This window comes from Pristiophorus japonicus, chromosome 3, assembly GCF_044704955.1.
Source record: "Pristiophorus japonicus isolate sPriJap1 chromosome 3, sPriJap1.hap1, whole genome shotgun sequence".
Classification (NCBI taxonomy): domain Eukaryota; kingdom Metazoa; phylum Chordata; class Chondrichthyes; family Pristiophoridae; genus Pristiophorus; species Pristiophorus japonicus.
The window spans coordinates 198,855,030-198,870,987 of NC_091979.1; the positions used below are offsets into that span (position 1 = coordinate 198,855,030).

The following is a 15,958-nucleotide window of genomic DNA, read 5'->3' on the forward strand; positions in this document are numbered from 1 at the left end:
GCGGGAGTTCCGGCAGCAGAGCGTCGAGAGGCCTATAAAGGCAAGTGAGACCAGGAGCTCGGGGAGTCGGAGAGGCGGGAGTTCTGGTGGCAGAGCGTCTCCAGGCCTATAAAGGCAAGTGAGACCAGGAGCTCGGGGAGTCGGAGAGGCGGGAGTTCCAGCGGCAGAGCGTCGCCAGGCCTATAAAGGCCAGTGAGACCAGGAGCCCGAGGAGTCGGAGAGGCGGAAGTTCCGGCGGCAGAGCGTCGCCAGGCCTATAAAGGCCAGTGAGACCAGGAGCTCGGGGAGTCGGAGAGGCGGGAGTTCCAGCGGCAGAGCGTCGCCAGGCCTATAAAGGCCAGTGAGACCAGGAGCCCGAGGAGTCGGAGAGGCGGAAGTTCCAGCGGCAGAGCGTCGCCAGGCCTATAAAGGCCAGTGAGACCAGGAGCTCGGGGAGTCGGAGAGGCGGGAGTTCCAGCGGCAGAGCGTCGCCAGGCCTATAAAGGCCAGTGAGACCAGGAGCCCGAGGAGTCGGAGAGGCGGGAGTTCCGGCAGCAGAGCGTCGCGAGGCCTATAAAGGCAAGTGAGACCAGGAGCTCGGGGAGTCGGAGAGGCGGGAGTTCTGGTGGCAGAGCGTCTCCAGGCCTATAAAGGCAAGTGAGACCAGGAGCTCGGGGAGTCGGAGAGGCGGGAGTTCCAGCGGCAGAGCGTCGCCAGGCCTATAAAGGCCAGTGAGACCAGGAGCCCGAGGAGTCGGAGAGGCGGAAGTTCCGGCGGCAGAGCGTCGCCAGGCCTATAAAGGCCAGTGAGACCAGGAGCTCGGGGAGTCGGAGAGGCGGGAGTTCCAGCGGCAGAGCGTCGCCAGGCCTATAAAGGCCAGTGAGACCAGGAGCCCGAGGAGTCGGAGAGGCGGAAGTTCCAGCGGCAGAGCGTCGCCAGGCCTATAAAGGCCAGTGAGACCAGGAGCTCGGGGAGTCGGAGAGGCGGGAGTTCTGGTGGCAGAGCGTTTCCAGGCCTATAAAGGCCAGTGAGACCAGGAGCTCGGGAAGTCGGAGAGGCAGGAGTTCTGGCGGCAGAGCGTCGCCAGGCCTAAAAAGGCCAGCCAGTGCAGCTGCAGCAGGGAGGCATAAAAGAAGTAGAAAGAAATCGAAAGGTGAGGTCACAGCCAAGGGGATAAGTGATTTGCTGGTGATTGGTAAGTAGTTTTTTTTTTCTTTATCAGTAAATAACCTTTAGCACTGTTATTGCTAAATTAAGTTTAAGGGTTAAGTCAATGGCTGGACAGATCGGACATGTGTTATGCTCCTCCTGTATTATGTGGGAAGTCGGGGACGCTTCCGGTGTCCCTGATGACTATGTGTGCGGGAAGTGTATCCGCTTGCAGATCCTAACAGACTGCATTGCGGCACTGGAGCTGCGGGTGGATTCACTCTGGAGCATCCACGATGCTGAGAATTATGTGAATAGCACATTTAGCGAGTTGGTCTTACCGCAGGAAAAGGATCCACAGCCAGACAGGGAATGGAAGACCAACAGGAAGAGCAATGGAAGGAAGGTAGTGCAGAGGTCCCCTGCGGTCATCCCCCTGCAAAACAGACACACCGCTTTGGGTACTGTTGAGGGGGATGACTCATCAGGGGAAAACAGCAGCAGCCAAGTTCATGGCACCATGGGTGGCTCTGCTGCACAGGAGGGCAGGAAAAAGAGTGGGAGAGCGATAGTGATAGGGAAGTCAATTGTAAGGGGAATCGATAGACGTTTCTGCGGCCGCAACCGAGACTCCAGGATGGTATGTTGCCTCCCTGGTGCAAGGGTCAAGGATGTCTCTGAGCGGGTGCAGGACATAGGTACCAACGATATAGGTAAAAAACGGGATGAGGTCCTACGAAATGAATTTAGGGAGCGAGGAGTTAAATTAAAAACTAAGACCTCAAAAGTAGTAATCTCAGGATTGCTACCAGTGACACTTGCTAGTCAGAGTAGGAATCGCAGGATAGCTCAGATGAATACGTGGCTTGAATAGTGGTGCAGCAAGGAGGGATTCAAATTCCTGGGGCATTGGAACCGGTTCTGGGGGAGGTGGGACCAGTACAAATCGGACGGTCTGCACCTGGGCAGGACCGGAACCAATGTCCGAGGGGGAGTGTTTGCTCGTGCTGTTTGGGAGGAGTTAAACTAATATGGCAGGGGAATGGGAACCTATGCAGGAAGGCAGAGGGAAACAAAATGGAGACAGAAGCAAAAGATAGAAAGGAGAAAAGTAAAAGTGGAGGGCAGAGAAACCCAAAGCAAAAAACAAAAAGGGCCACTTTAAAGCAAAATTCTAAAGGGTCAAAGTGTGTTAAAAAGACAAGCCTGAAGGCTCTGTGCCTCAATGCGAGGAGTATTCGGAATAAGGTGGACGAATTAACTGCGCAGATAGCAGTTAATGGATACGATGTGATTGGCATCACGGAGACGTGGCTCCAGGGTGATCAAGGTTGGGAACTCAACATCCAGGGGTATTCAACATTTAAGAAGGATAGACAGAAAGGAAAAGGAGGCGGGGTGGCGTTGCTGGTTAAAGAGGAAATTAATGCAATTGTAAGAAAGGACGTTAGCTTGGATGATGTGGAATCGGTATGGGTGGAGCTACGGAATACCAAAGGGCAGAAAACGCTAGTGGGAGTTGTGTACAGGCCACCAAATAGTAGTAGTGAGGTTGGGGACAGCATCAAACAAGAAATAAAGGATGTGTGCAATAAAGGTACAGCAGTAATCATGGGCGACTTTAATCTACATATTGATTGGGCTAACCTAACTGGTAGCAATGCGGCAGAGGAGGATTTCCTGGCGTGTATTAGGGATGGTTTTCTAGACCAATATGTCGAGGAACCAAACAGAGAGCTGGCCATCCTAGACTGGGTGACGTGTAATGAGAAAGGACTAATTAACAATCTTGTTGTGCGAGGCCTTTTGGGAAGAGTGACCATAATATGGTAGAATTTTTTATTAAGCTGGAGAGTGATACAGTTAATTCAGAAACTAGGGTCCTAAACTTAAGGAAAGGTAACTTTGGCGGTATGAGGCGCGAATTGGCTAGTTTAGACTGGCAAATTATACTTAAAGGGTTGACGGTGAATAGGCAATGGCAAACCTTTAAAGATCGTATGGACAAACTTCTACAATTGTACATCCCTGTCTGGAGTAAAAATAAAACGGGGAAGGTGGTTCAACCGTGGCTAACAAGGGAATTTAAAGATAGTGTTAAATCCAAGGAAGAGGCATACAAATTAGCCAGAAAAAGCAGCAAACCGGAGGATTGGAAGAAATTTAGAATTAAGCAGAGGAGGACAATGGGTTTAATTAAGAAGGGGAAAATAGAGTACGAGAGGAAGCTTGCCGGAAACATAAAAACTGACTGCAAAAGCTTCTATACATATGTGAAGAGAAAAAGATTAGTGAAGACAACAGTAGGTCCCTTGCAGTCGGTTTCAGGTGAATTTATAATGGGGAACAAAGAAATGGCAGACCAATTGAACAAGTACTTTGGTTCTGTCTCCACAAAGGAAGATGCAAATAATCTTCCGGATGTACTAGGGGACCGAGGGTCTAGTGAGAAGGAGGAACTGAAGGAGATCCTTATTAGGTGGGAAATTGTGTTCGGGAAATTGATGGGATTGAAGTCCGATAAATTCCCGGGAACTGGAAGTCTACATCCCAGAGTACTTAAGGAAGTGGCCCTAGAAATAGTGGATTCATTGGTGATAATTTTCCAGCAGTCTATCGATTCTGGATGAGTTCCTATGGACTGGAGGGTAGCTAATGTAACACCACTTTTTAAAAAAGGAGGGAGAGAGAAAACGGGAAATTATAGACCGGTTAGCCTGACATCAGTAGTGGGGAAAATGTTGGAATCAATCATTAAGGATGAAATAGCAGAGCATTTGGAAAGCAGTTAAAAGATTGGTCCAAGTCAGCATGGATTTATGAAAGGGAAATCATGCTTGACAAATCTTCTGGAATTTTTTGAGGATGTAACTAGTAGAGTGGACAAGGGAGAACTAGTGGATGTGGTGTATTTAGACTTTCAAAAGGCTTTTGACAAGGTCGCACACAAGAGATTGGTGTGCAAAATTAAAGCACATGGTATTGGGGGTAATGTACTGACGTGGATAGAGAACTGGTTGGCAGACAGGAAGCAGAGAGTCGGGATAAACGGGTCCTTTTCAGAATGGCAGGCAGTGACTAGTGGAGTGCCGCAGGGCTCAGTGCTGGGACCCCAGCTCTTTACAATATACATTAACGATTTAGATGATGGAATTGAGTGTAATATCTCCAAGTTTGCAGATGACACTAAACTGGGTGGCGGTGTGAGCTGTGAGGGGGACGCTAAGAGGCTGCAGGGTGACTTGGACAGGTTAGGCGAATGGGCAAATATATGGCAGATGCAGTATAATGTGGATAAATGTGAGGTTATCCACTTTGGGGGCAAAAACACGAAGGCAGAATATTATCTGAATGGCGGCAGATTAGGAAAAAGGGAGGTGCAGCGAGACCTGGGTGTCATGGTACATCAGTACTTGAAAGTTGGCATGCAGGTACAGCAGGCGGTGAAGAAGGCAAATGGTATGTTGGCCTTCATAGCTAGGGGATTTGAGTATAGGAGCTCGGAGGTCTTACTGCAGTTATACAGGGGCTTGGTGAGGCCCGACGTGGAATATTGTGTTCCGTTTTGGTCTCCTAATCTGAGGAAGGATGTTCTTGCTATTGAGGGAGTGCAGCGAAGGTTCGCCAGACTGATTCCAGGGATGGCTGGACTGACATATAAGGAGAGACTGGATCAACTAAGTCTTTATACACTGGAGTTTAGAAGGATGAGAGGGAATCTCATAGAAACATATAAGATTCTGACGGGACTGGACAGGTTAGATGCAGGAAGAATGTTCCTGATGTTGGGGAAGTCCAGAACCAGGGGACACAGCCTTAGGATAAGGGGCAGGCCATTTAGGATTGCGATGAAGAGAAACTTCTTGGCTCAGAGAGTTGTTATCCTGTGGAATTCCCTGCCGCTAGTTCATTGGATATATTCAAGAGGGAGTTAGATATGGCCCTTACGGCTAAAGGGATCAAGGGGTATGGAGAGAAAGCAGGAAAGGGGTACTGAAGGAATGATCAGCCATAATCTTATTGAATGGTGTTGCAGGCTCCAAGGGCCGAATGGCCTACTCCTGCACCTATTTTCTATGTTTCTATGTTTGTCTCCCTGTCTGCTCGTTTCCTGTTTCTTACCCATTTTTTGCTCTCACCTACCTCTCTGTTTTGGATCCAGTCTCTTCCTTTTCCCTCTTCATTTCTTTTCTTCAATGTGAAACTGTTGTATCAAAGAAAATCGTTCTCACACACACACACACACATACACAGAAAAGTGTGTTTCATAGTGGACCGCTGGGAAACATGCAGCTGTGTGTTTTTTTTAATCTAAGCGGGTGGTTGGAATAAGGCTAGACACCAGAGGCTGGAGATAGCAGCTGGGGCTGGGAACAGGAGGATGTGGGGAACATGGGAAGGCCAGGCGACCAAAGAAAAGAAGTGGGAGATAAAGGGAGGTGAGCCAGGTAGAGGAGACCAGGTAGGCTGGGGGACTATATGGCTTCCACTGAGTGGGGCTGGGTAGAGTAGATAGAAGAAGCGCAGACATGCAGCCACAGAGTGAGTTGGAAGGGACAATAAAGAGTGGTGAGGCTGAGAGGGGTGTTGGGGTGGAAGGGTGAGTAGAGATAGAGGGCAGCAGCAATGGGGCGAAGGGGCCACAGTTCCAGGAGAGTGATATAGGTGGCGCATGGGAAGGGTGACTGAAGATGCAAGGGCGACAGAATAATTTAAAACTGAAAATAAAAAGCCACAGAAAGTTTATATTTTTAAAAAGAAGGAATAATTATCTACATAGGAGACAAATAAAAAGAACATGGGCAGCTGGGCTAACTATCACTGGTGCGAACACTAAAGATGTGTTTAGTGTTACTTATTAAATAGATGTTACTGCTACACTACTGCCCCCAAAAGTTCGTCACCATCCTCCGCCTGCTCCACGACGACATGCAGGCCGTGATCCTTACCAACGGATCCATCACAGACCCAATTCAAGTCCGGGCCAGGGTCAAACAGGGCTGTGTCATCGCCGCAACCCTCTTCTCAATCTTTCTCGCCGTCATGCTCCACCTTACAGTCAACAAGCTCCCCGCTGGAGTGGAACTAAACTACAGAACCAGTGGGAACCTGTTCAACCTGCGCCGTCTCCAGGCCAGATCCAAGATCACCCCAACCTCTGTCGTCGAGCTACAGTCACGTGGACGACGCCTGCGTCTGTGCTCATACAGAGGCCGCACTCCAGGACATAGTCAACATATTTACTGAGGCGTACAAAAGCATGGGCCTTACGCTAAACATTCGTAGGTCAAAGGTCCTCCATCAGCCTGCCCTCACCGCACAGCACTGCCCCCCCAGTCATCAAGATCCACGGCGCGGCTCTGGACACCGTGGACCACTTCCCATATCTCGGGAGCCTCCTATCAATAAGAGCAGGCATCGACGACGAGATCCAACACTGCCTCCAGTGCACCAATGCAGCCTTCGGTCGCCTGAGGAAAAGAGTGTTTGAAGACTAGGCCCTCCAAACTCCCACCAAGCTCACGGTCTACAGAGCTGTAGTAATACCTGCCCTCCTGTATGGCTCAGAGACATGGACCATGTATAGTAGACACCTCAAGTTGCTGGAGAAATATCACCAAAGATGTCTCCGCAAGATCCTGAAAATCCCCTGGGAGGACAGGCACACCAACATCAGCGTCCTCACTCAGGCTAACATCCCCAGCATTGAAGCACTGACCACACTCGATCAGCTCCACTGGGCAGGCTACATAGTCCGCATGCCAGACACGAGACTCCCAAAGCAAGTGCTCTACTCGGAGCTCCTTCATGGCAAACGAGCCAAAGGTGGGCAGTGAAAACGCTACAAGGACACACTCAAAGCCTCCCTGATAAAGTGCACCATCCCCACTGGCACCTGGGAGTCCCTGACCCAAGACTGCCCTAAAGTGGAGGAAGTGCATCCAAGAGGGCGCTGAGCACCTCGAGTCTCGACACCAAGAGCATGCAGAAATCAAGCGCAGACAGCAGAAAGCGTGTGCGGCGAACCAGTCCCACCCACCCTTTCGCTCAACAACTATCTGTCCCACCTGTGACAGAGTCTGTGGCTCTCGTATTGGACTGTTCAGCCATCAAAGAACTCACTTCAGGGGTGGAAGCAAGTCTTCCTCGATTCCAAGGGACTGCCTATGATGATGATCTTATTAAGAAGGTTGTGGGTGCAAATTCCACTCCAGGGACTTGAGCACAAAATCTCGGCTGAAACTTTAGTACAATACTGAGGGGATGCTGCATTGTTGGAGATGCCGTCTATTGGATAAGACCTCTGCCCTCTCGGGTAGAGGTAAAAGATCCCACAGCACTATTTCTAGTAAGAGCAGGGGAGATATCCCCACTGTCCTGGTTGATGTTTATACCTAAACCAACAGCCCTAAACAAACAGATTATTTGGTCATTAACCTATTGCTGTTTGTGGAACCTTGCTGTGCGCACATTTGTTGTCGCGTTTCTTACATTACAACGGTCACTACACTTCTAAAGTACTTCAAAACTGTAAAGCACTTTGGGACATCCTGAAGTCATGAAAAGCGCTGTATAAATCTGATCTTTACTTACTTTGGGCATTACCTCTGGCTACTATGGAAAGTTATAAAAGTGACACTATTGAGCATAACAAACCGGAATGCTCAGGATTTTTAATATGTTATGCAGATGAGTTTTATGTTAGTGAGGAAAACTTCAGAGTCAAAGGCAGACGTACTGATAATCCACTTTTGACATTTAGAATTCAGGATTTATTTTGTGTGGCAATTAAGATGAATAAACGTCCCCTTTAGAACAAAACTTCAATGCAGTAGGCAATGAAGTCACTTATTTTTTCAGTTATTATAATGCAAATGCCGGATAATATATTGGGAATGAACTGAGAACTGCTACAGAAACAAATGTTTTTTTTAAATGAACATTTCCCATTATCTAGGTGCCCATTAACTTGAGTGTACTGTACATTGGAAATCAATTGGGGCCTGAGAAAATGTCCCCTTTGGAAATGAACATTCTCATTAACTGTTTTTCAGCTGTCACTTCACTCCAGAGCATGGGATCAGCATTTTATTTGTGTGCTGATACACGGGTATGGCAAAGATTGCTCATTATCTCGATTCTGTGTCATAATACATTTGTAAACCTAACGTTTCAAGGCACCAAGCCATTTCCCAATACTTGAACATAAAATGGATGCATTATTCAACTTTTAATTCACCAAACTATACAGAGGTATGGTGTCTTGCCATTTCTAATGAGGAGTATTGAGATTCCTTTCTAAGGAGATTATCGCTCATAGTATCGGGATGCTGCTTTTTTTCCAAGGGTATATGTGGTTCTGCCATGTAAACCTCTTCTATGCAGATTGTATCCAACAATTAGGATCCTATTTTTTTAAAGGAATGGGGGACTCCCAATCGGGACTATTTCAAATTAGAATTATGAATTTTCAAGGGAAGTAAGAGGATAGTAATCTACTATAGGATTGGTAGAGGTTCTGATTTACTGGTCAATGAGCATTTACATCAACTCAAATCTAATCAGCATCCTCTTTGCTTTTGAATCCATTCAGTTGCTAAATAGCTTAGTACCAGTTATAGTACTGCTGTGTGAATGGTGAGCACAGAAAATGTTGGTTCTACCCATGTTTTTTCTTCCCACTCAAATGCTGAACATCTGTCTGTTCTGTTCCCACTGATGTCTCAGCTGTAACTGGGACCTAAGCACATGTAGAATGACTGAGGAACAAGCACCTTACCACAGTGCAGTGCACTCAATGTGCTATACCACCTAGCCACCCAAATGGAACATAATTTGTGTGTTAGAGGTTTTAGAATAATCAATTCTGATGTAACTTTTTAAAATAAAATCATTGTCGGGGTGTCACTGGCAAAGCTGGCATTCCTGCTCATCCCTAGTTGCCTTCGAGAAGCTGGGGTTTCTTCATGAACCTCTACAGTCCGTGTGGTGAAGGTACAGCATTGTTAGCTAAGGATTTCAAGGATTTTGACACAGCAACACTGAAGGAACAGCGATATATTTCCCAAGTCGAGATGGCATGTAACTTGGAGGGGAACTTGGAGGTGATAGATCTTCCCATGCGCCTTCTGCCCTTGTCTTTCTAGGTGGTGGAGGTCATGGATTTGGGAGATGCTGTTCAAATAGCCTTGGGAAGTTGCTGTATTGCATCCTGTAGGTAGTACACACTAAAGTCCAGGTGCACTGATGGTGGATGGAGTGGATGTTTAAGGTGGTGGTTGGGCTGTATATTGTTGCTGTAAAGGTGATAAATTTATGGCCTCTACGTAATGGTTCAACAACCAATGGAAGTAGTTTTTCCCCAGTATGGTAGTTTTAAATGAACAGCCTTCATTGGCCTGCCCTGCTCCAAAAAATTATTTATTTAAAACCCATCCCCGTTTCACACTTCAGCTCAGATTATAATTTGGGCTGTGCAGAATCTGATATGAATCCTAGTCCTAGTGGAACTCGCTACCACAAGGAATAGTTCACGCGAATAACATAGATGCATTTAAAGGGAAGTTAGATAAGTACATGAAGGAGAAAGGAATAGAAGGTTATGCTGATAAGTTGAGTTGAGGCTAGAATGGAGCATAAACACTGGCATAGAATTGTTGGACCAAATGGCCTGTTTCTGTGCTGTAAATTTCTATATAATTCTACATAATCTCATGGAACTCTGAAGCATCCTGTAGATAGTACACACTGCAGCCACTGTAGCTTTATTTACAGCTCCATGATGCAGAAACAATGCACACTAGTTTTTCTTTGCCATGCCTCTCAATATACCCTCTGTTAACAGTAACAACAACAACAACATCAGCTGGCATTTATATAGTACCTTTAATATAGTAAATCATTCTAAGGCGCTTCACAGGAGTGTAATCAAACACTTTTTGACACCGAGCCACGTAAGGAGATATTATACAGATAACCAAAAACTTGGTCAAAGAGGTAAGTTTTAAGGAACATTTTAAAGGAGGAAAGAGAGGTGGAGAGGCAGAGCGGTTTAGGGAGGAAATTCCAGAGCTTAGAGCTTTGGCAGCTGAAGGCACGGCCGCCAATGGTGGAGTGATTAAAATCGGGGATGCGCAAGAGGCCAGAATTGGAGGAGCACAGAGATCTCGGAGGGTTGTAGGGCTGGAGGAGGGTGATGGCAAACCATGGAGAGATTTGAAAAAAAGAATAAGAATTGTAGAACTGTAAAGGCGTTGCTTAACCAGGATGTAGGTCAGAGAGTATCCTAAGCGAGACCCAGCAGGCAGGGGAAGGCCAGCTTAAGGAACAAGGTGGAGGTTACACCTTCTAGAAAGGGAAACCAGAGGAAGAATGCCGCCTCCACGGAGTCGGTTTCGCCATCAAAAACAAGTTGATCGACCACCTCAAAGACTCACCCTGCAGGATTAACGAATGTCTCATGAGTCTCCGACTCATCCTATCCCGGAATCAATGCCCCACAGTCATCAGTGCATACACCCCAACACTCAATGCGACAGATAGACCAAAGAGGGTTTTTACTCCAGCCTCAAACAATCCCTGTCCCGCATCTCCACGGACGACAAACTGATCCTCCTTGGTGACTTCAACGCCAGGGTCGGCAAGGTCACAGCCCTCTGGGGAGGCGTGATTGGCAGAGAGGGGGTAGGGAAAACCAACTCAGCGGTACCCTTTGCCTGACAAAATGTCTAGAGCATGAACTTGTCATTACCAACACCCCGTTCCTCCAGAGGGACAAATACAAGGCACCGTGGCAACACCCTCGCTCCAAACACTGGCACCTGCTAGACTATGTCATCGTCCGAGCCAGAGATCGCAAGGATGTGCACATCACCCGCGCCATGACAGGAGCTGATGATTGCTGGACGGACCACCGCCAAATCCGATCCATCATTGACATTAACATAGCCCCAAAGCGGAGACGGCAGCAGAAGCAGTGCCACAAAAAAGTCAATGCCGTGGCACTCAAAGACCCAACTAAGAGAACACTATACAGTCAGAGCCTCACTGCTAACCTGGCATGCTTTGATGACCCTGAGACGCAGAATGCCCACAGCGCTTGGTCTGCCCTCTAGTCCATAACCAGTGCCTGCGAAGAGCCACTCGGTCACTCAACCAGGAAAAACCAGGACTTGTTTGATGAGAATGACCAGGAGATCCAAGAGCTAATAGATCGCAAGCACAGGGCATTTCTGAGCCTTAAACAACAAACCAACTGAGGAGCAGCAAAGCAGCATTACAGACGGCTTGAGGTCGAGATCTAACAAAAAACCCGGGATCTAAAGGACAGATGGTGGATGGAGAAAGCACAGGAGATACAGTAGCTGGCCGACAGCTATGATGTGCGAGGATTCTTCACCACAGTCAAGGGCCACCTACTGCCCAAACACTCAAGATCCCACCCCACTGTTGGCCAAGCATGGGGAAACACTCATCAAGGATACCGAGGCAGTCAGGGCCTGCTGGAAGGAGCACTTCAAAGATCTCCACAACCAAGACTCTGCCTTTGACTCGAGTGTCCTCGACTCCATCCCGCAACATACTACCTGCCACCACCTCAGTAAAACCCCAGCCTTAGAAAAAGCCATAAGATAGCTTAAGAACAACAAGGCTACAGGAGCAGATGGAATCCCCGCTGAGGCACTGAAGTATGGCAGAGCGACACTGTTGGTGTGAATGCATGACCTCATCTCTCTCATCTGGAGGGAGAAGAGCATGCCAGGAGATCTGAGATGCAGTGATCGTGACCATCTTTAAAAAAGGGAACAAGTCCAACTGCGGCAACCACAGAGGAATCTCCCTGTTATCAGCCACTGGAAAAGTCGTCGCTAGAGTCCTCCTCAACCGTCTTCTCCCTGTGGCTGAGGAGCTCCTCCCGGAGTCACAGAGCAGATTTCGTCCCCTACGGGGTACAACGGACATGAATTTTACAGCGAGACAGCTGCAAGAAAAATGCAGGGAACAGCATCAACCCTTGCACATGGCCTTTTTGGACCTTACAAAGGTCTTTGACACTGTCAACTGCGAGGGTCTATGGGCATCGTCCTCCGTTTCGGATGCCTCCAAAAGTTCATCACCATTCTCCGCCTGCTCCACGACGACATGCAAGCCATGATCCTTACCAACTAATCCATTACAGACCCAATCCACGTCCCGACCTGGGTCAAATAGGGCTGCGTCATCACGCCAACCCTCTTCTCAATCTTCCTCGCTGCCATGCTCCACCTCACACTCAGCAAGCCCCACGCTGGAGTGGAACTAAACTACAGAACCATTGGGAACCTGTTCAACCTTCGTCGTCTCCTGGCAAGATCCAAGTCCACCCCAGCCTCTGTCGTCGAGCTACAGTATGCGGACGATGCTTGCGTCTGCACACATACAGAGGCTGAACTTCAAGTCACAGTCAACATATTCACCGATGCATAAGAAAGCATGAACCTTACACTCAGCATCTTTAAAACAAAGGTCTTCCACCAACCTGTCCTCGCCGCAGAGCACTGTCCCCCCAGTCATCAAGATCCACGGCGCGGCCCTGGACAAAGTGAGCCATTTCCCATACCTCGGGAGCCTCTTACCAACAAGGGCAGACATTGACGACGAGATTCAACACCGCCTCCAGTGCACCAGTGCAGCCTTCGGCCACTTGAGGAAAAGAGTGTTCAAAGACCACAAGCCCTCAAATCTGTCACTAAGCTCATGGTCTGCAGGGCTGTAGTAATACCTACCCTCCTGTATGACTCAGAGACCATGGACCATGAACAGTAGACACCTCAAGTCGCTGGAGAAATACCACCAATGATGTCGCCACAAGATCCTACAAATTCCCTGGGAGGACAGACGCAACAACTTTAGCATTCTCGACCAGGCCAACATCCCCAGCATTGAAGCACTGGCCACACTCGATCAGCTCCACTGGGCAGGCCACATTGTTCACTTGCCTGACACGAGACTCCCAAAGCAAGCGCTCTACTCGGAACTCCTACACGACAAATGAGCCAAAGGTGGGCAGAGGACGTGTTTCAAGAACACCCTCAAAGCCTCGCTGATAAAGTGCAACATTCCCACTGACACCTGGGAGCCCCTGGCCAAAGACTGCCTTAAGTGGAGGAAGTGCATCCGGGAGGGCGCTGAGCACCTCGAGCCTCATCGCCGAGAGCATGCAGAATCCAAGCATAGGCAGCCGAAAGAGCGTGCGGCAAACCAGTCCCACCCAGCCTTTCCCTCAATGACTGTGTGTCCCACCTGTGACAGGGACTGTGGTTCTCATATTGGACTGTTCAGTCACCTAAGAATTCATTTTTAGAATGGAAGCAAGTCTTCCTCGACTTCGAGGGACTGCCTATGATGATAGGCGAATGGGACTTGGTGTGAGTTAGGATACGATCAGCAGAGTTTTGGTTGAGATTAAATTTATGGAGAGTGTTACATGGTATATTGTGCATTATTTCTGACTGCATGTTTTTAAATGAAAAACTGTAACTTTTCTTTACGATATACTTGTGTGGTGGTAAAACTGATCTATTGAGAAGCTCGAGTGTATCTGTATTTTACTACACAATATTAACGACGGGTTTTCAATGGATGCTAAGTTTATAGAGACATGTTAATGCTTGTTCTGTTAATGAAATAGTTCATTCCAGCAACTTTTCCCTTAATTTCTCCCTATGTCCAGGTTCAGAAGGTCTTGGTTTTACAGTAGTCACCAGAGAGTCATCTGTACATGGACCTGGTCCCATCCTAGTCAAAAATATTCTACAGAGAGGGGCAGCAGTGAAAGATGGTAGACTGCAGACTGGAGACAGAATCCTGGAGGTAAAGAATTCTTCTGTTTCTACAAGTTCTAGACGATAGAATGTGTGTTTTTCTAACCTGCTACACAGATTTATTGATTTGTCCTTTCTTAATGCAGAATTTATGACGACCCAGAATCATTTGACATGACATGCTTGTCATTTTATGCTGTACTTTCGCAATATTAAACTCTGTTGCCCATTTTTGTGCTTGATTTTCACACACAAGATGCTGCTAGTTGTATCTAGTATTTTGCAGATGATTTAAGTTCTATTACATTTTTTTTAACCCTTCGCTTCCTTAGGTATCCCTGCACTCTGTGTCGTTCCCACTTGAGAGACCATATATGCTACCTGCTCTTAGGCTGTTGGCATGATGTATGTGGTTGCTTTCCCTTCCCCCGTGGGGAATCATTTGCTCAAACCTCCGCTCTTGACCAACTAGAGTTGCCACCCCTCCAAATTAATTATTGGATTAAATCACAGGAGCCTTAAAAAACATGTTTTTTTTTAATTTTCTAATTTTTTTAAGCACTTTTGTTTATTAGTCATAAAAATATTGGAGATGACGGGGGAGGGGGGCAGGAAGACTATTTGGATGACACTTGACTGTCTCTTTTGTCCCCTCCTCCCTTTCGTCCCCTCCTCCCTTTCACTCCCCTCCTCCCTTTCACTCCCCTCCTCCCTTTCACTCCCCTCCCCAGTGTCAGCTGTGGTTCAGTTATAGCACTCTCACCTCTGAGTCAGGAGTTTACATAAGAACATAAGAAATAGAAGCAGGAGTAGGCCATTTGACCTCTCGAGCCTGCTCCGCCATTAAGATCATGGCTGATCTGATCATGGACTCAGCTCCACTTCCCTGCCTGCTCCCCATAACGCTTTACTCCCTTATCGCTCAAAAATCTGTCTGTCTCCACTTTTAATATATTCAATGACCCAGCCTCACTGCTCTCTGACGCAGAGAATTCCATAGATTTACGACGCTCTGAGAGAAGAAATTTCTCCTCATCTCAGTTTTAAATGGGCGGCCACTTAATCTAAGACTATATCCCCTAGTTTTAGTTTCTCCTATGAGTGGAAATATCCTCTCTTCATCCACCTTGTCGAGCCCCCTCATTATCTTATAACTTTCAATAAAATCACCTCTCATTCTTCTGAACTCCAATGAGTATAGGCCCAATCTACTCAACCTATCTTCATAAATCAATCCCTTCAGCTCCGGAATCAACCTAGTGAACCTTCTCTGAACAGCCTCCAATGCAAGTTTATCCTTCCTTAAATACGGGGACCACAACTGTACACAGTACTCCAGGTGTGGCCTCCCCAATACCCTGTACAGTTGTAGCAGGACTTCTCTGCTTTTATACTCTATCCCCCTTGCAATAAAGGCCAACATTACATTTGCCTTCCTGATTACTTGCTGTACCTGCATACTAATGTTTTATGTTTCATGCAAAAGGACCCCCAGGTCTCTCTGTACAGCACCACTTACAATTTTTCTCCAGTTAAATTATAATTTCTATTATTTCTGCCAAAGTGGATAACCTCTCATTTTCCCACATTATACTTCATCTGCCAATTTGTGGGTTCAAGTCCCACTCCATGGACTTGAGCATAAAAATCTAGGCTGACGTTCCAGTGCAGTACTGAAGGAGTACTGCACTGTACGAGGTCCCATCTCTCGGATGAGACATTAAACCAACATCCCATCTGCTCTCTCAGGTGGACATAAAAGATCCCATGACACCATTTCGATGAAGAGTAGGGTAGTTATCGCCGGTGAACTGTCCAATATTTATACCTCAATCAACATAATAAAAACAAATTATCTGGTCATTATCACATAGCTGTTTGTGGGAGCTTGCTGTGCGCAAATTGGCTGCCATGTTTCCTGCATTATAACAGTGACTACATTCAAAGTACTTCATTGGCTGTAAACCGCTTTGAGACATCCGGTGGTTGTGAAAGGCGCTATATAAATGCAAGCCTTTCTTTTCTTC

General features: G+C 47.3%; 1 protein-coding gene across 4 annotated transcripts in view; it reads left to right on the top strand.

Moving 5' to 3' along the window:
- Positions 1-15,958, top strand: part of LOC139260068 (partitioning defective 3 homolog B-like) — a 1,396,127-nt gene that overhangs the window by 596,181 nt on the left and 783,988 nt on the right. For all 4 annotated transcript variants that reach the window (XM_070876196.1, XM_070876197.1, XM_070876199.1 and 1 more), the window contains one exon: positions 13,841-13,980. In XM_070876196.1, coding sequence (XP_070732297.1) covers positions 13,841-13,980 — 140 coding nt within the window. The remainder of the gene's footprint in view (positions 1-13,840; positions 13,981-15,958) is intronic.